Source organism: Electrophorus electricus, chromosome 9, assembly GCF_013358815.1.
Source record: "Electrophorus electricus isolate fEleEle1 chromosome 9, fEleEle1.pri, whole genome shotgun sequence".
NCBI lineage: Eukaryota > Metazoa > Chordata > Actinopteri > Gymnotiformes > Gymnotidae > Electrophorus > Electrophorus electricus.
In genome coordinates, this window is record NC_049543.1 from 515,001 (window position 1) to 534,615 (window position 19,615).

Consider the following 19,615-nt stretch of genomic DNA (forward strand, 5'->3'; position numbering starts at 1 on the left):
CCAAATTTGCACGGTTCTGCAAGCATACACAACAAACTCAACAAATTTGACTAACACGCATGCAGTAACAAATGAATGCTCTCACTAAAGAGACAGCCCGATTCCACGGAGCATTCCATTAATTCTAGAAAATGAACAGAAGTTTGAAAAAACGCCCTTCATTCCTGCACAGTCAGTAAAGGACTATGTTCCCCAGAATTCTCTAGGGTTTTTCTAGAGTTGTAAAGCACTGTTCCTAGCTAACCTGTAATCTAGTTCCCTATAAAAGGCCTCATGGGTTGGCTCTGCTTTTGGTTCACTGTGTGTATGAGCCTGTCTCCTTGGTGGAGTAGTCACGGCTCTCCCTGTTTTGATTTGGTCTTCTCTGTTATTGATCCTCATATGGTTATTAATGCTGACTCTGGAGTTCCGTGTCACTATAAACTTTTTTCTGCTTTAAACTTGCAAGCGACTCCCACTCTGTCCTTGAGAAACACACACTATCTGCCACAGGGCCACATATACTGAAAAATTTCATTTCATTAAGGGTTGTGCAGAAAAACAAAAATAATCCGTCATTTAAAAAAATGAAGTCCCAGCTGTACAAAAAACACTGATGTATCCAGTGAAGATCCATATTAGCCACATCAGTATGGATTTGTATATATTTGCATTGGATAGGCTGCAACCTGCTGAGCAGATATCAGTTCCTTTTCTGGGTTTAACCTGCTGATGAATATATAACTTCACAATCATGTTTTACTGTGTGCATTACTCTAAGTGGGCTTTTATGTTATTTCTGTAAAACATTTGCTGGTCGTCCACCCCAAATCCACCTTGCTATGTAGATTCAACATAACAGATCCACTTTTTTGTATTAAATTGATCTAGATTTTAGCTCTTGGTTTTGAAAAACCTAAATGTGGCATTTAATCCGAATTCAATGTTGGATTACAAAACACGTTGAAATAATCAGGTCCAGAAATGTTGAGATCTGTTTTTAAAATGTGATTTTCTGATTGTTTTAATCCTGCTGATTTTCTTTTGAAAAATTGGCCCCAGAAAATCACAAGTTTCAAGTGAGAAAAACAGCAGCTTTGTTCTGTTTGTTATGTTTTGTCAGCACATCTTGTCTGATTTGCAGGTTCCTTAATGGATATGCAAATTTAAGCCATTTCTACGTATCGGTGCAAAAAACAAGAATGTAATTTAACACCTGCAAGATGGTCTAGCAAGCTGGAAAATATTTTTGTGAATGGTGATAGCAACTGTAAATGAATATGACTGGAGAGAAGCTGCTAATATTTTGCATGTTTTGCTGTAGCTGGAAGGATTAAGGCGAACGCATAGACATCGGGGTGGACTGTACCAGGCCATGTGGAGAGAGCAAATTCTCAAATTCACATACGTTTTGGTTTTTTGACTCGGCCAGAGGAGGACGCCCCCCCCTTTGAGTCTCAGTTCCTCTCCAGGTTTCTTCCTCGTGCTCCAGGGAGTTTTTCCTCACCACTGTCGCCCTTGGCTTGCTCTCTGGGGGCTTAGACTCGAACATTTGTAAAGCTGCTTTGTGTGTAAAAATGCTATAGAAATACATTTGATGACACAGTATAACCAGTAAATGCCAGTACAATGAGTACAATAAAACCAGTACACACAGTATAACCAGTACAATAAAATCACTACACAGAGTACAACTAGTAAATGCCAATTCAACAAGTACAATAAAACCATTGATGAGCTCGACATCCTTCTGAGTCATTTCCCCATTGAAGGAAATCCACTCATTCTCCTTGGAGACTTCAACCTTCCATCAGACAAGCTGCATTCCTCCTGCATCATTCCACTGTTGACAGCATTTGACCTCACCCTCAACCGCTCTCCTCCGACTCACAAAGTGGGCAATGTTCTGGACCTGATCTTCACCCACACCACCACAACATCAGACATCGCAGTCACCCCCCTCCAGCTCTCGGACCATCACTGTCTCTCCTTCTCTCTCTCCCTTCCTTCTCTTTCCATCCAGTCCTCTCCAACATGTTCCTCCTCCCTCCATCGCAATCTGCATTCCATAACTCCCTCTTCCCTTACTTCTACTATTTCCTCACCCTGACTCTCTGTCTTCTCTCTCTTTGGATACAGTTACAAATACTTTCTACACTCTCCTCATCAATGAATCTTCTGTGCCCTCTCTCCTCTAGACCTGCTGAGTCCTCCCCACCTGCCCCCTGGCTAACAGAAACACTTCGCTGCCACAGGAGAGAACTAATGACTGCAGAGAGGCGGTGGAGGAAATCTCACGTAGATTCAGACCTTAGCTCATACCAGTCTCTCCTTTCCAAGTTCTCACTGGAAGTAACATCTGCAAAGTCATCCTACTACATCCTAAATTCGAATCATCATCATCTGATCCACGCAACCTCTTCACTATTTTTTCTTCTCTCCTTAATCCTCTCCCTCCCCCTCCTTCCTCATCTCTTACTCTGGAGGATTTTATCACCTTCTTTGAGGAGAAGGTTGCAGCAATCCACCAGTCCTTTTCCTCTGTTCCCACCGCTCCAACCAACGTGCATTCCCCAACATCCAACTCTCTCACTTCTTTCCTCTCTCCACAAATGAAATTATTCAACTCTTGACTTCCAGCAATCTGACTACATGTCCGCTGGATCCAATTCCTTCCGCTCTGTTCCAGACAATCGCAAGAGATCTGCTTCCTTTCATCTCTGTCATCAACAACAACTCCTTATCTTCTGGATACGTGCCTACTGCATTGAAAACCGCCAGGGTGGTACCAATCCTCAAGAAGGCCACACTTGACAGCTCCAGCGTTACCAACTACAGACCGGTATCACTTCTCTCTTTCCTCCCAAAAGCCCTTGAGCGAGCAGTTTATAATCAATTCTCTCTTTTTCACACCCAGAACCAGCTGCATGATCCCAATCAGTTTGGCTACAAACCGGCACATTCTACAGAAACGGCCCTCATAGGGGTGACTGAGAAACTTCATGCCGCTAAAGCTGCCAAACAGTCATCTGTTTTGATTCTTCTAGACCTTTCAGCTGCCTTTGACACAGTGAACCACAACATTCTTCTCTTTGTTCTCTCCAGGCTTGGTGTGACTGGCTCTGCTTGGAGATGGTTTCAGTCCTATCTGGAGGGACGGTCCTATCAGGTGACATGGAGAGGATCCACATCCAATCCATGCAGACTCTCCACTGGTGTTCCACAAGGCTCAGTATTAGACCCCCTTCTCTTCTCTTTGTATACTCGTTCTCTTGGTGATGTAATATCTTCTCATGGTTTCTCCTACCACTGCTATGCTGGTGACACTCAATTATTTCTTCTTTTCCATCCTCTGACATGCAGGTCTCCAGACGTATCTCAGCATGCTTGACTGACATTGTGTCATGGATGACAGCCCACCACTTGAAGCTCAACCCCAGTAAAACTGAGCTTCTGTTCATCCCAGGTACTCCCAACCCTTACCATGACCTCACTGTTTCCTTTGAGAACTCCCTGGTATCACCATCCGAAGCTGCCCGTTGCCTGGGCGTAACTTTGGACAACCAGTTATCAGTTTCAACTCATGTTTCTAATCTAACCCGGTCTTGCAGATTTCTCCTTTGTAACATACGAAGGATTCGACCCTTTCTTTTGCAGGAAGCTACCCAGGTGCTTGTGCAGTCTCTTGTGATCTCAAAGCTAGACTACTGCAACTCGCTACTTGCTGGTCTTCCTCTAAGAGCCATCAAACCTCTACAACTTGTCCAGAATGCAGCAGCACGACTGGTCTTCAATCTTCCGAAGTTCACACGTTACTCCACTGCTGCGTGCCCTTCATTGGCTCCCTGTAGCTACACACATCAGATTTAAAACCTCGATGCTTGCCTACAAATCCAAAAATGGACCAGCCCCTTCATACATGAGGTCATACATTGGTCAAAACCCAATCTGTACCTCAAGTACTTCGAACCTCAAGTACGGCTTGGCTTGAAATACCTTGCTTCAGGTCTCGTGGATGACAAGCATGGAGACTATTTTCTGTCCTGGCTCCAAGATGGTAGAATGAATTCCCGCTTCCTGTCTGGACAGCAGAGTCCCTTACAGTCTTCAAATGCTGACTGAAGACACATCTATGTGCAGAATATTTAAAGGACAACTGACACTGCTCCCATATTGACTGATTAAATTAATACCTATTGTAGTTGTATTATTTATGCTTTTTAACAAACTCTAGCACTTATTGTTTATAGCACTTATCATTGTTTAAGATAGACCTTATGTATTTTGCACTTCTAGGTATCAGCATTCATCCCTGTATTCTACAGTATTCTAGTTCATTGGTATGTTTAATTCTAACCTACTATACTGTACTTGGATATATTCTATGAGTAAATGACAAAGCATTTTTGTAAGTCGCTCTGGATATGAGCGTCTGCTAAATACCGTAAATGTAAATGTAAATGTAAATGTAAATGTAAAATGTAAAACCAGTACACACAGTTCAGCCCTGGTGAACAATGTCATTTGGGTTTTATGATATTTTTTCTTATTATGCTGTTCTTTTGTTGTGCTCACAATACTAACTTAATTGGTTTGTTTGTTTTGCGTGATTGTACATGTTTGTATGTGATGCCGTTCACGTAAAAATACATTTTTGCTGTAAACCACCCGTAAAACCACCACTGGAGCACACGTGAAAATAAACCCACTTTGTTTGGGCTCTTAGTGAGTCACATTCTGTTCCGTGTGCACTGAACTAAACCTGTTAGCTCACTGTCACTAAATGCTCTGGACACGTTCAGTAAAGTAAAAAGAGAAAGCTCACTTCCAGTTCCTGCATTCTTTTAAAAGTATTTTTCTGGTGACTTCATAGGCTGTGTGTTGCCATTCAGGACACATCAACATTCTGCAAAGAACTGGAGAGTTCAGGGAACTGTTGGTCACTTTGTGATTACTGACTGGACACTGTAGTAACGTAAGCTACACTAACGCGGTTGCTTCTCCTGCTACCGTGTCCACACCCACAAAGAGCTAATTAACAGGTGCTAGAAAGAGATCTGATAAATGAATACGTCAACAGAGTCAAGTTTTTAATCTCACAAAGATGTAAAGTTTCAAGTTAAACGCTGACCCAGCATACACATATACCAGCCATAAGTCAGTACTCACACACACACACACACATCATAACAGACAGGCTTCAGTGAGCCGTCCCACCGACCCGGTCACTGGTGTACTGGTGGTCTCCCCTTAGACTAATGTTGGTAGGTACTAACCACTGCACACCAGAAACCCCCCACAGGACCTGCTGGTCTGGAGAGACACAATTGTCTAGCCATCACAGTTTGGTCCTAACCAAAGTCACTCAGATATTTACGCATGAACATCAAGAACTGACTGTTCACTTCCTGTCTAATAGATCCCTCACCTTAACAATTGCCACGGTAACAAGGTCATTGATGTTGCTCACCTTCACCTGTCAGTGGGTTTAGACATTTATGTTTTAGACATAATGTTGTGCTTGATCAGTGTATACATGCACACACAGAGTTCCCTATACCTGACTCACACACACACACCGGATGGGCCTGTCCTGATAAAGGAATGCAGAGGAGGCTGATTGATGTGTTGAACACCTTCAGACCAACAGGATTAAGGGTTTGTCATTTCCAGTGTCCAGGCATTTTAGTACTAATGGACACTGCAGTAATGATATATCTGTTTGCATTGCCAGTTGTTGCTATGGCAGCAATGAAGTGAAAAAAAAAACAAACAAAAAAGACCTGATCTACACTCTTTAGACCCCATGGAATGAATGCTATGATTTAAACATCTACTCTTTCATATATAAACTGGCTCCTACTACTAATTCAAAAGCACTTTGCTCACACAGCTAATGAAGGACCTCTGCCTGAAACATCCTGTTTCTCTGAAACCTTGTGTACTTGAAAACTTGTACACTAATTTTGAATATCTCTAAAACGTCAAATTTGCAGTGAAGTACATGAGGTTTCCAGAGTACATTTCAGACAGAGGGGTGTGTGTGTGTGTGTGTGTGTGTGTGTGTGTGTGTGTGTGTGTGTGTGTGTGTGTGTGTGTGTGTGTGTGAATGGAATTACTTTTGTGTTTTCCACAGGTATGCTATGGATGAGACACGTGAATAAGGGTCACAGATCAATAGGCTGGCAGCTGGGGGAATATCCTCAAACTGAAGGACCCGATCGTGAATTATAGATGCATAACATAAACCACAGCATGAACGGAAAGTGTCCACATCGCTGCATGCGCCAGTGCGGTTCCCACGATAGCTACCGCAAAGGGTGCCGCGCACGGGGCTCCGGGGCCGTGAAATGCATGCGCCAGGGAGTTTGCTGTTTTCGCGCATGTCTTTCTTTTTTCTACTGCATTTCACACTACGCGCTACCCATAATTTCCACACTAAAACTACACGAGACCCTGATCTTATCGCGGAGCACCCTTGGAACTGGGCCACGCTGAACGGTGCTCGTTACCATCACCGTGACAATAAGAAGCACCGCTAACGTAGGGTTACTCCTAAACTCGCCACTAGGGGTAGCTGTTGTTCTTTAGGAAAAAGCATGCGGTTTTCTCCGGGGCCAACGCGGCTCGCTTAGAGGTAGTGTGTTAACTGGGTGTGATGGTGAGCGTTCGCGGCGGGAAGGAAGGGGCGGCACACGTCACGTTTCACTCATTTTAATACGGAAAATAGAGCTCCGTTCCCGATTCCACTGCAGGCCTATTAGGGCTACAATAAGCGCCATGTACCGTAGATACAGGCCAGATTACTCCCGCAGCAACCTAACGCCTAGAGTCATTCAAGTGGCCTTTTTCCAAGCGCTATTTTATGCAGCAACGGCAGGAGAAAGGCATTGCAGCTGTATTTCCGTACAAAAAGTATCAAAAGATTATTTCCGTGGAAAATTCCATATTTTGCACGACTCATTGTTTTTGTTTTTTTGTTGTTTTGCACTGCCGCGTGCGCCGCGCGGGAGGACCCTCCAGCCACCGGAGTTCGTCGGTTCGGCCTCGCGAGCCTCTCATCATCATGCTCCGCGAGGTAGAGGGGAGTGCTGCCTCCAACAGTTCTGCCAGATTCACTCATTTGTCAGAGAGTCTCCGTGATCACAGCCTAACAAATCCCTCGTGCCTCCCTGACAGTCTCTCACGCCCCGTGCGCTGCAAAAATCAAAGAGACAGAACAGAAGCGCGCGGCGGCGGCGGCGGCCCATGCCGTCTCGTTTAGGCACGCGGCGATGTTCAAAGGCTGCCTGCCCTTTTGAACACGCCTATTAGACTGGGTGACGGGAGATTACAAGCAAATAAAATGACTTTCATTGTAATATTGGCTTTCATAATCCCCCCCCATAATATGTAATTATGCCACTCTTAAACTTTTCATTAGAAGCCATTTGGCGACAACAACAGGCGTTCTGCTGGGACGAGAACAGGTTATGATTGCACACAGCCTGGTTCGGCCTGCTTCAGAGGGAAGGAAATAACGAGGCGAAAAACAAGAACCCGGCGCTGGGCGGCTGGCAGCCACGCCGGCTAAAACGTGCACTGCTACTTCGTGTCAGTGCTAAACTAGCTCGGATTGGATTTCAGATGTGAGATTTACAAAATACAGCATGGGGCGATTTAATTCTCCACAGACCTTTTGTTCAATACGGATTTTGTCAATGATATTTTTCATTAGGATTTTAAAGAATGCATCCGTCGACTGATTAACATAGTTTAATATATGCCGTGTCCCCCACCCCCAACACACACACAGAAAAACTACTGAGAGGGTTAGTGTGTTGAAGGTCACACTGAATGCTTTAACCTCTTGGCATGAGTCCAGAATCTTCTAAATTGTGGTCAAGCTCTCTGAGGCCAAGCCTCCTCTCAGCCCAGAAGATTTGGGGATCCAGACAGGTTAAGCATGGCTCTGTTTAACAAAATGGTGATCAATGGAGAATCCACAGTTTAAATAAAATTTAGACATAATGGGCGTGACCTAAATTTGAGTCCAGGCCGGCACTGTTTTCATACACGGTATTAAAACTCGGCTTCTGTTGACATATTCATATTAACCCTGAACCATGCTGGGTCTGGCGAGAAAGCACCCCAGTTTACAAACAAAGAGTGCAGATGTAATTTTAATTAACATTGTACAGCCAGGCCTTGGTGTGATTTGTATAGCTGTCCAAAAACAGCGGCTCATGTTAATCTGACCTTTCAGATACGGTTCCAACCCCCCCCCCCCACACACACACACACCATGACTAAATTCAACGAGCAGCGCGGCAGATAAGACGCATTCTTAGGCGACCTGGTAACAGCCGAGGAGAGGCGGGCCGTGATAAGAGCACTTCTTGTTTTGATGTGTTAAATAGCTACGTGTCAACAGCAGCTGGAGTCTGATGACTGAGACACTGTGTAACTCACACAGGAGCCCAAGAGCCTCACGTCTGCAGTCAGAATGAGAGCAAAACCAGACCCGCGTGTGCTAAGACCTGCCAGACTGTGATCCCGCATGTGCCATTTTGAGCCTGGCCTCAGCATGAGTGTTTAGGCCTCAGAGAGAGTGTTTAGACCTTTGTGTGAGTGTTTAGACCTTAGTGTGAATGTTTAGGCCTCAGCATCAGTGTTTAGGCCTCAGAGCATGTATTTATCTTAGTGTGTAACTGCCAACACAGTCAGTTATAAAGTTAAGCCTTTCTTTGTTGTTGAGTTAAATTTAATTATAATCTCTATGTTAATAAAAATAATTATTTGTCAGTTGATTAACATACTTTAGGAACATGTTCATAGGAGGAAGACATGTCTAGTGTTGTAGAGGAATTGTTCCATGTTGTCATCAGGTCATTATTACCGGGGACGCGCTGTGTGTTGCCGGGTGGGACAGAGCTGTTTCCACGTTTAAATCTGGTTTTGAAGATCTGCAGAGCCTGCGCTTTCCTTTTGAGTGAATGCCACCAATGAGGTAGGGACGTTTATCTGTTTTATGTTTTATGATGCTATGTGATGCTTTATGTTATAACTTATTATATATGCTAGTGCGCTGGCTAACGTGTCAGTGAAGGAGTTAATTAGGTTATTTCTTAACACCTGTTGTTAGATGTACTGTGTGTTTGTGCGATATGTTTGAATAATTACTCTCTGTGAGAATGCTTTGCAAGTAAGTAGTTTTCTGATTTGTCTGTTTTATTTATACGTTGGATGACACGGACGTGGATTGAACTGGAAACGCCTGCGTGAGCGACGCATGGAGGGTTTTTGCTGCCGTCCTGCCGGTGCCTCCACAGCCTCACGTGAGCTGCTCTCCAAACAGCCCCTAAGATATGCCACTCGTGAACAGAGGCGTATCAGACAGAAGCCCTGGTACCGGGCCGCGGCTGAGTGGGATTTTCCTATTTAGTGCAGCCAGACCACTGCACAGATAACGCTTCTTAAATGGAGTGGATTTAATTCAACGCATTTTCTGAACAAAGTCATGTGCGATCAGTCGGCCCGAATGCTGAGAATGTGGCGCCGGCCCTCCCACAGTCCAGGGGGGTGTTTACGTGCTGCACAGCTGCACCGCCCCTCGACAGAGCAGCTCTGGCGAAGGTTCAGGCGTGTGAATACACTGCAAATAAAACTACGTTACAGACACGGCACTACGACGCCAACGTGCTCGGCAGAGTAACGCAGACCGCGGGGGTCGCGCCACCTGCCCAAGCCTGCTGTTCTGCTGTCATCTCCGTTTTCAGGTGCGTCCTGCTTGCTCAGTGTCAACGACACCCGATCTTCTAAACGGAGTAGATGGCTTCACCTGAAAGCCCATTTCCCGAAAACCCCATCACACAGGAGCCTCCATGATTTGCAGTGAGATAATGTTATCAGAGGTCTCTGTCCATGAGTGACCCGGCCGGTGCCGTTAATAGCTGAATTCTCCGAGCTGTGCAAACGTAATTTAACTCTCCACAGAAGACAAAAAACTCTGCTTATGTATGAATCTAAAATAATTGAACACTTGAAAAGAAAAGAACACTATAGGTTAAAATAAAATACATGTAGGCATGGATATTTTTGCAGATCCAGTTTAAATTTCAGTATTTTTCTTTAAATAGTCTGTATTGCCAGGATGTCGTAATTCATATTTAGTTTTTAATTAGTTTCTTTATTTATATTTAATACTTTTGAATTTATATTTAGCTTTCTCACCCACTTATTGAATAAACAATTTACCGTCAGAGGGTTAGCAACCTACAGACAGACTGTCCTGTGAATTCAACACCACTTCTAAAATTATCACCTCCGTTTGGAGACAAAGCCGCCAGCCAAGCGCATGAACAGACGGTCATGTGTTGGTGCGAGTCAAACAGTATGACTGTTTATCGATTTCACACATTACTGGCTAGAAAAAAAAAAATCAGAATTTCACTGTTTGATGAGAAAACTCCCACTTCCGAACTCCGGAGAGGGTGAGGACGTCAGCACCGATGCCCACGGTGCTCTTGCCAAGCTCGCGAACAGAGGGACTCTCACACTGGGACACGATCCACAATTGGCTCAGTCTCTCAAACTGGCCTGTCACCAGATGGCTATAATGCTGGATCTGTCTGTCTCCCTCCCTCGCTCGCTCTGGTCCGTGCAGCGGCGGGGGGCCCAGGACCAGCTTTCTCCCGCCAGCCGCAGGCGCTCTGGGGCGCTGATCCGAGGCCGTGGCCCTCCCTGGTAACACCGTACCACCAGTGAGGTCAGTGCCAGATGAACCCAGCTGCACAAATGTTACACACCTTTTATATGGCTTTTGTGTGCAATGAAAAAGAGAGGGAGGGAGGGAGGGATAGAGAGAGAGGGAGAAGGAGAATATGTCTGAGCCATGAAGAAAGGGAAAATCATTACCTGGTGGTCCGGCTCATCCTGGTTTATTCCTCGCTCGCTCTCTCTCTCCGTTTGGAAAACATGATGGTCTGTGATAATTTTTTCTTTTCTTTTTCTCCTCTGCAGCACTGAGTACAGGGGGCGGGGCAAGAGCAGGCCCCGCCTACCATTCCACTGCCATCCGTTTTAACAGGACAGAGGAGCACTGACTGAGTGCCCCGTGCCAATCATGTGTGAGGCTTCTCTTCAGGCCTGCCCAGAAACATACCCCCACCTCTGCTCCTGATGATACAGCTCAGCATTCTCACCTTCCTTGGTTCATGCAGGTTGGTGTGTTTTGTTAACGCAATAGGAGAACGAGTGTAAAAATAAGACAAACCCTCGACATCATGCTGTGATAACAGTCATTAGACATTTTAGCCATCTAAAACCAAAAAGAAAATAATGTAGCCAATTAAAAAGCTAAGGATGGTGGTGGAGTGTGTGTGTGTGAGAAAAGGAATCTTTCTTACTTTAATGTTCTTTCTGTTACCTTCAGCTCCCATGGTGATAGCTGAATCCCTGATTCCTTCCTCCCCTCTCCCCTCCTCCCTACTCCTCTTCTGCACTACATGAACTCAACCACCAAAACATTTGGCCATAGTAACATCACTATAAAGAGATTTGTATATATAATCAGATTATCATAGTAAATATTTAGACTCCTATACTATAATACACACATATTCCTGACAGATAAACAAGATCCGGACAGATGACCACGCAGTGGTAACCCACCCAGACAGAGTGCAAATGGAGAGAAAGTGTAAAGTTAACAAGGTTGTGGCACATGGGGCAGGGGTCCTAAGATAGAGGAGATGCCAAAAAGATCTTAGTCCAGAAGAGTGCCATCTTGGGAACAGCAAAAATCCCACCTTCAAATGCCCAGGTCTCTGGAGAAGGTATGAGTGTGAGGAAAAGACCACCCACTGGAAGGGTGAGACAGGGTGAGACATATTTGTCAAAAAATACTAATAATGATGTAACTCAATTATCTGTTGTGTGAAGTGTGTGGTGTTTTTAATGCATCGGTGGCCTGCTGTGTTTTGAATATATGAGGAAATCCAGTAAGTGAATTTTAAGAGTTGAACTCCACTGAGATACGAGAGAAAGAGAGAGAGAGCGAGAGAGAGAGCGAGAGAGAGAGAGCGCGAGAGAGGAAGACAGTGTATGTAATGGCTTTCTCGGAACAGCATCACTCCTGTAGATGACTCATCTCAGCAGTGTCCACCGCAATTCAAACGCTATCAGAGAAACCCCAGTCCCATTACCAGTCTTCCTGTTCCACACTGATCTCAGATCAGAGGAACGGGAGCGCTAGTGGCACAAGCCTCTTCCTGAGCACGTTCCGTTTTCAGCCTGATGTGAGCGTCTGTGCCGGTTGACAGAGGGAGTTCATGATTCCCATTCTAAGTTTCTACAGGAAACTGAGAGACGGTCACTCATCATCTGGTCTGGTTTTGTTCCAAGCTCAGAGGGAAAAAAAAAAAAGCAACCCATTGCTAGGTAAAGCATGTAACAAACACACTTGTCATACCAGCGAAGCAGCGCTCAATTATCGTAATCTTAATGTTAATAAACAACCAATAAACTTCACTAGTGAGTTAAATGCGCGCCAGTCTGCATTTCAGATGGGCAGAACACAACTTCCCCTTTTAAAAGCTTTTTATTGACAACAAAAGTTGTACATCAGACAGTGACAATGTTCATTTTCACCTCTCGGCAGGTGACTGAACTCCTCATCCTAATCACTACACAGAGAGGAAGGGTTCAAAAGTGCTTTGGCCAAGTAGAGGGGGCGTACCTGCTGGGTATGTCCCTACCAGGAGTGTGTCTTTGCATACTGAGGGGTGTGTCTCTGTCAGGGGTGTGTCTCCCCGTAACACTTCTCAGTAACACTTGCTAATGACCACACACTGTCTCCACACCGTTACAGAGCACAGAGGAGGAGCCACATGTGGACCTGCCGCAGCACAGCAGATGGGATTGGTTAGGGAGGGTCAGACGCCGAGGGAGAGAGAGAGTGGGGATGAGGAGAAAGAGGGAGGGAGAAAGGATGATGAGAGAGAGGGAGAGAGGGGGATGGAGAGAGAGAGAGAGAGAGAGAGAGAGAGAGAGAGAGAGAGAGATAGAGATAGATATCAGGTCAATAGGGGAGTGGAGAGGTTAACTCCTGGTCATGCTGTGAGACCTTCTGGGGTTGTTAGCCAAACAGACGAGACAGGAGAGCCTCCCTCATCCCTCTCTCTCTCTCATCCCTCTCTCCTGCCGACGGCCGTTTGGAAGTGCCACTCCCTGTAATGAGTCCAGACCGCGGGTCAATACCACACTAGCCTCCCAGTCAATACCGGTTACCTGCAACACAAACACTCAAAGACCCTTTCCCACAAAATCAATGGTCTATTAGCCCCGCCCCCACCCCCCATCCCTGATCGTTACCACGGTGGTACTGGAGATCGGGAAGAAGTCTGGCTTTGTTTACTATGTTTCCGGAGGGACAGGGCGGTCTGGATTTATAGGGGAACGTTTATGACGGAGCACCCGAAGCCGTAGACAACCCATGTGAGGAACAGATGTGAGGAACAGAGGAACTCTCTCCAGACCCTGACCTTTGACCTACACCTCACAGGTAACCTACGACAAACCGTGAACATGAGACACTTATGCAGATATAAGGTCCAACCTTTATTCCGTACATTTTTAAACCATGAATGTTTCATTTTCATTTTTTTTCACGCCTAAAACTCTACTTGTTTTGTATACAAGGGTCTAAGAAAAACAACTACACAACATCACAAGGTTGACGGAGACAGTCTCTCACCAGCAGGTCCCTCTCTCTGTCTCAGGACTGGGACAGTTCACAGGGAAGGTTTCTGTTCGACAACCACCCAGGTTCCCCCTCTACACAACACATTTCAATATTCCATTTAAGTAATCGTCCAATCAGAGCCTTCCATTTCCTCTTTGCATAGATGGCAGACGATCTGCTTGTGACCACGCCCCTTTTTAAAAACAAGCCCTCTGACTGGACAGATCGGTTGCCATGGTTTTCAACCACGGGACTGATTCCACTTTATTCTAGAAACATTTAAAAAGTCTAATAAATTTACAATGTAATTTCTGTTCCAAGTAATATCAACAAGATATTTACAATAACTTACATAAACCAAACAGGAATATTGTAATACATATTTGTCTGCATATCTCAAAGGCAAAAGAAGCAAACAGAAAACTGGTAATGTAACGTTGTACACGGTCAGCACTATGTCCAGGTACCATAGAGCAAACACACCGTCAGAACAGTAACAGCCGTCCAGTTTATTCAGTGAACATTAACAACATGTTCAGAAGTAAACCGGGATAAATACAGGGCATATGTGACCAACGCAACTCAAACACCCTAAAAAATAAAACGTATACGTGGGAACGCAATAGGAAAAGTACAAACCCATTTCAGAATCTCACTTGTCACACAAAAACAAACAAACAAAAAAAATCAGAAGGTACTGGATTAATATATTAATAGCAAATTTCGTGTGGGTTGTGAGCGTTTCGTATTTGCTGGACATTTTTCTCGCTCTTTTCCACGTCGATATAAAATAAAATAGGAACCATGTGCTTTTGCCAAAGTACAAACTCTTTTGTACAAATTCTACATTTCAGTTTCTTGTTTATTCTCTGGGAAAATAAGTGCATGTTGTCTCTCCCAGTCCAGGAGGTCGGGGGTGGGTGGAGGATCACAAAGGTGGGTGGAGATGATGTCGTTACCGGGCCTCCACCTCTTTGGGGTTGCGTGAGGGTGAATATTCCCGGGGGTCCTGGGTGGTGATGGGCGTAGTCCGCCTTGGTGACGTGGGTCTGGCAGGACCGGCAGGCACCAGGGGTGGAGGGGCACTCAGCGTGGAGGTGGGCGGAGTCCGGTTCAGGAGGCCGCTCTGCCCTGCCGACGGGCTGAGCCTCGGGTAGGGCATCCCGCCCAGGTGGGACATGAAAGGCGGCATGTGGGGCAAATGCCCCTCCATGGGGGACTGGTGGAGCTGGTGTAGGCGCGCCCGGTCCAGCTCCTCGCGTAGATGGAGGCGCTCTCTCTCCTCCGCCTGCTGCCGCAGCCGCTCCTGTTCCCGCCGTGCCTCCAGCAGGTGTTCCTGGTGCGAATACTCGTGGGGCTCCCGCTCACGGTACACCCGCTCCGGGTCGTAGAGCCCCGGGAAGCGGTGTCCCGGCTCAGAGCGCAGCTGGAAGTCCATCCGGCGCTGCAGGTCCAGATTCCGGTAGGCCTCGCGCAGGGGGTCCCAGGAGAAGGCAGGATGGGGGAGGCGGTCTCGGCCGGACGCCAGCGGGCCGACGCCCATGAAGGGCGCCGCGCGGACGCGGTCCAGCGTGTTCAGACTGCCCATCTGGTGCACGGCGGGAAAATGGGAAAAGGGCAGCGAGTGGGGGATGGGCACGGCGTGCAGGGGCGTTGCCGTTGGCGACGGGGGCGGGGGCTGCTGTGCTACGGGCACGTGCTGATGGGTCGTGGGCGGAGCATGATGCGGGAGGGGTGGGACCTGCAGCTGAGGGGCGGGCTCCGAGCCCACCACCATGACTTCCTGCTCCTCCTTACGCTCCTCCTTGATCTTCATGTTGTTCTTCACCTTGTGGACCATGTCTCCCGAGGAGGTGTCCTTCCTGTCCCGGTCTCCATCCTTCATCTGCTGCAGGGGCAGTACGGCACCTTTCTTGATGCTCGTCTCGGAGAGGAGCGTTTTGGAGTAGGGTGAGGGCGAACGGTGAGCCGGCTTGCAGGAGTCCACGGAGGAGGTGCCGCGCTCACTGCACTCCTTCCCCGGGGAGCGACTTTCCTTCACCTTCACGTCCGCCATCACACCGACCTCTCGCTGACGCTCCAGGAAGTCCTTGTCAGGCTCCGAGCGAGCGCGGTCTCCGCTGCCATGGTTACGGCCCAGGTCGGCGGAACTCTGGCTGCTGGAGCGAATCAGACTGCTGATCTGGTAGCTGACAGGGGCGGAGGCAGGGGAGGAGCGACTGGAGTGACGATTCCGATCCAGAGAATCCCTGAGAGAGAGAGAGAGAGAGAGAGAGAGAGAGAGAGAGAGAGAGAGAGAGAGAGTGGGAGAGAGTGTGTTTGTCTGTGTCTTGGACTGAACTGAATTAACACACATCAACATTACAGTTGTTTAAAGTTGTTTCCAGTATTTGCTGTAGATGTTCAGACTTCTACTGGTGGTGAACACTCAGGGATTCAGGAATTTTGGAAGAAGTGACTGAAATCGTTTTGGATCAAAGTAGAATCCAGACAGTGTAGTTCACACACATCTCCTGATATATGGAATGTGTTAAGGGTTTAGAAAATGTGGATGTCGTGTTGAGACAAGCGTGAAAATGGCTGTAGAAAACTAAACTACTTGCAACAAATGACCAAATTACTAAATTACCAAATATTCACAATTTAAGATAAGAAGGAACTGATCAAACTACAGTGAACATAAAGGGTTAAAAACGTCCTGAGCACCAACCTGTCTTTGTCTTTCTCCTCCTTCCCGACAGATGCGTCTCGCTTCTCCCGGTCCCGCTCGTGCCCGTTAGCCGAGCCGCTCCGCTCGCCCTCGGCTGTCTTGGGCCACTGGGGGGGGGTGGGGAAGGATGGAGGTGTGCGGTGCAGCCGGTTCCACGTGTCGTGGTGTGGACTGCCAAAGCCGGGCAGAGCTGGGCCCTCTTTGGGTCCGAACACAGTGCCGGCACCTGAGTGGAGAACAAATCCGTGTTCAGCTTCAGGGTGGGAGAGGTGGGGGGCTTTATCTTCACCTGGAGGTCTGCAGAGGCACTGCTCGTACAAGCTGGAAAGTTAAGGGTGTGTGTGTGTGTGTGTGTGTGTGTGTGTGTGTGTGCGCGCTGGGGTGAGGTTGGGGGCAGGGATTAGGGGCGTTCCTCCTCCAGCTCCGCGGTCTCTTCAGAGCCATCCGCCCCACACGCTGTACAAAGTTTCTATTTTAGTGCAATCGATCTCACTAGAGGAAGCCCCGTTTGGCAATAGCAAGAGAAGAGAAGAGGAGAGAGAGAGAGAGAGAGAGAGAGAGAGAGAGAGAGAGAGAGAGAGAGAGAGAGAGAGAGAGAGAGAGGGGAATGGAAGGGGAGGAAGAGAGAGAGAGAGAGAGAGAGAGAGAGAGAGAGAGAGAGAGAGAGAGAGAGAGAGATATCTGCAAATGACTGACAGCAGTGGAGTGTAATTAAAGTATGCACAGCAGTAAACAGCCTGGCTGGGGGATTTCACAGGAGGGCGATTTGGCAGATTCGCTGCTGTAAGATTAAAGCTGTAACGCCTGCTGTCCCCCTCCCTGGGCTCTTATTTGGCATTTGTTGCAGAGCTAAGTGCCTCTCTCTCTCTCTCTCTCTCTCTCACTCAATCTCTCTCTCCCTCCCTCTCTCTCTCTCTCTCTGCTGGCCCTGTCACCGTGGTCCTGCGCTAAGCCGCTGCAACTCGCGGGCTGGGGGCGGGGCTTACCGAGGGCGGGGTTCCCTAATCCGCCGAAGGCACTGGCTGAGAGGTTGGTGAGGCCGCCAAAGGAACTGGAGCGACTGAAAGCATCTGCAAAATGCCAAAGAGGGATTAGAGATGAGGGGTTGCCCGACCATCCGACCAGCTTTTCTCTCTCTCTGTCTCTCTCTGTCTCTCTTACCCTCTCTGCTTTAACGTCGGACTTAGCGGTGGTATGCTATAGGTGGCTAAGGGCTCACTGGGTCTCTGGGGGTCGTGGTATACGTCTTTGGTTTCGATGGCACATAACTGCTAACCTTTAGTTCATCACTGACTGGCACAGTGAAGTGAAAGCTAGCCAACGAGCTACAGACATGTGTCTGGACACACGTGTTTCATTCACTGACTGCCACTTGGCAAACAATTTCAGAACTGGTGCTCTGGTTTGAACACTGTACATAAGGTCCAAGCCATTCATTCAGCCGTTCAGTTCTTCTAAAATAATGGTTTTAAATAACAACTTTCTTTGGCAAGAAAAAAACAGCACAGCTTGGAGATTGTGGTCGTCTTTTCCTGAGTTTTTAATTTTTCTCCTCTGACTGAATCCTTGAAGAGTTTCATCAATTCCCTTTTATTTCCCCAGAGCATCAGGTGTTTATAAACTCAAACTGGATCGACTTGGATTCTCGCTCTGAAATCCTCGCTGGGCAGCGTACTCGGACAATGGCGTCTGACAGAAGCAGCGCAGAGGAAGCACAATAGTCTTCATCATCCCCCCAGACCGCTGAACTGGAGACCAAGGCCCAAAGAAAGGAGGAACCCAAGGTAAAAAAAAGTCCCATTCACTGGGCTGCCACATTCAGGACACTTCAGAAAGCCTCCAGGGTCTCCTGGGATAAAGGGAGAGCTTTTCTCTATGGAGCGTTTCCCCTAGAGGACAGCAAGAAGGGATCCCCCCGAACGGTTTTTTAAAGTCCATCAGCCCCTTGGAAGCTGGCAGTCCTAATGCGGACCTTTTTCCACGCGACCGTTCACCATCGCGCGCTGTAGGCGACCGGCCAGCGGTTACGACATCATGTAGAAATGGCAGACACACACTTACCTGCCAAATGAGGAGCTGGCAGGAAGCCACTGTGATGAGGGGCGGGGCCATAGGGTGAGGCAGCTGGATGACCAGATCCTATTGGAGGAGAGAAAGGGCATTATTAAAAACTATCCAATAGCACAGCTGTACATGAGGTCTGATTTACATTTTTAAAAAATCAATATGAAACAGTTAATATGGTGGAATATGGGCTCAAATGTACAAATAAGATCATTTTTTGTGTTTTATATTTTTCTAAGAAAATATGTAATGGCATGAGCTCAGGGTGGAAAACGTATAAAATGAGTGTTTGGCCTTCTTTTAATTTCTCATGAGAATTATCATTATGTATTGATAACTACATTTCAGGATTGTCCCAATAGTGATTTAAGTCCATGTTGTCCCATATGGCCCTGCTATAAATACACAAACACTGTGCACCCACAATTCTCTCTATACCAACACCTACATTTAATCCCAACTTGGCCTGTTCCCATTCCTGTTTCTCCGAAAGAAAGAGCAGTTCACAAGAAGCGCTATTTAAATTTAAATGGCGACACGAATATAAAGTTCAGCACCTGACATTTCCTCAGCCTTGTACTGGCTTTCCTCCCGACGGGCTGGCACCCTGGATATCTATATCTACAGATAATCTATATTTATTAGATTAGATCATCTATATCTATTAGATTTAATCTATACCCGTGTTTTCCATTTGAACTATTTATTGTTTCTTTGTGTGAATCATTAATAAAAAAGGCAATGATAAGCTTGTTTTATAACAAAGTCTGAGGTAGTTACATCCTGAAGGGCAGTCTGAGGTAGTTATATCCTGAAGGGCAGTCTGAGGTAATTAGATCTTGAAGGGCAGTCTGACATAATTACATCCTGAAAGGCAGTCCCATTCATGATGCTCTTTAAGAAATGCCTAGCAGTCAATTAGCTTGGGTAGCAGAATCTGTATTCACACCCACGGCAGACACGCCGGCGATTGGGATCACACACACACACACACACACACACACAAATGCATTTGGGCTATTCTCAAAGGTTAGGAGTTGAATTCCTGAGTGTGGGCAGAGATGTTTTAAAATGTGGGCAGAGATGTTGAGTAAATTACTGTAGATGTTTGCAATACGCATAAAGCAGGTCCTTGGGGA

The 19,615-nt window shown here is 46.7% G+C and overlaps 1 protein-coding gene across 17 annotated transcripts in view; it reads right to left on the minus strand.

The window, feature by feature from the left end:
- Positions 1-13,557: 13,557 nt before the first annotated feature.
- Positions 13,558-19,615, minus strand: part of fbrsl1 (fibrosin-like 1) — a 212,569-nt gene continuing 206,511 nt past the window's right edge. For 16 of the 17 annotated variants that reach the window (XM_035530301.1, XM_035530314.1, XM_035530303.1 and 13 more), the window contains 4 exons: positions 18,474-18,551; positions 17,399-17,482; positions 16,413-16,638; positions 13,558-15,951 (listed from right to left, as the gene is read on the minus strand). In XM_035530301.1, coding sequence (XP_035386194.1) covers positions 14,658-15,951; positions 16,413-16,638; positions 17,399-17,482; positions 18,474-18,551 — 1,682 coding nt within the window. In that variant the 3' untranslated portion in view covers positions 13,558-14,657. The remainder of the gene's footprint in view (positions 15,952-16,412; positions 16,639-17,398; positions 17,483-18,473; positions 18,552-19,615) is intronic. The other variant, XM_035530307.1, reaches the window with a different exon arrangement.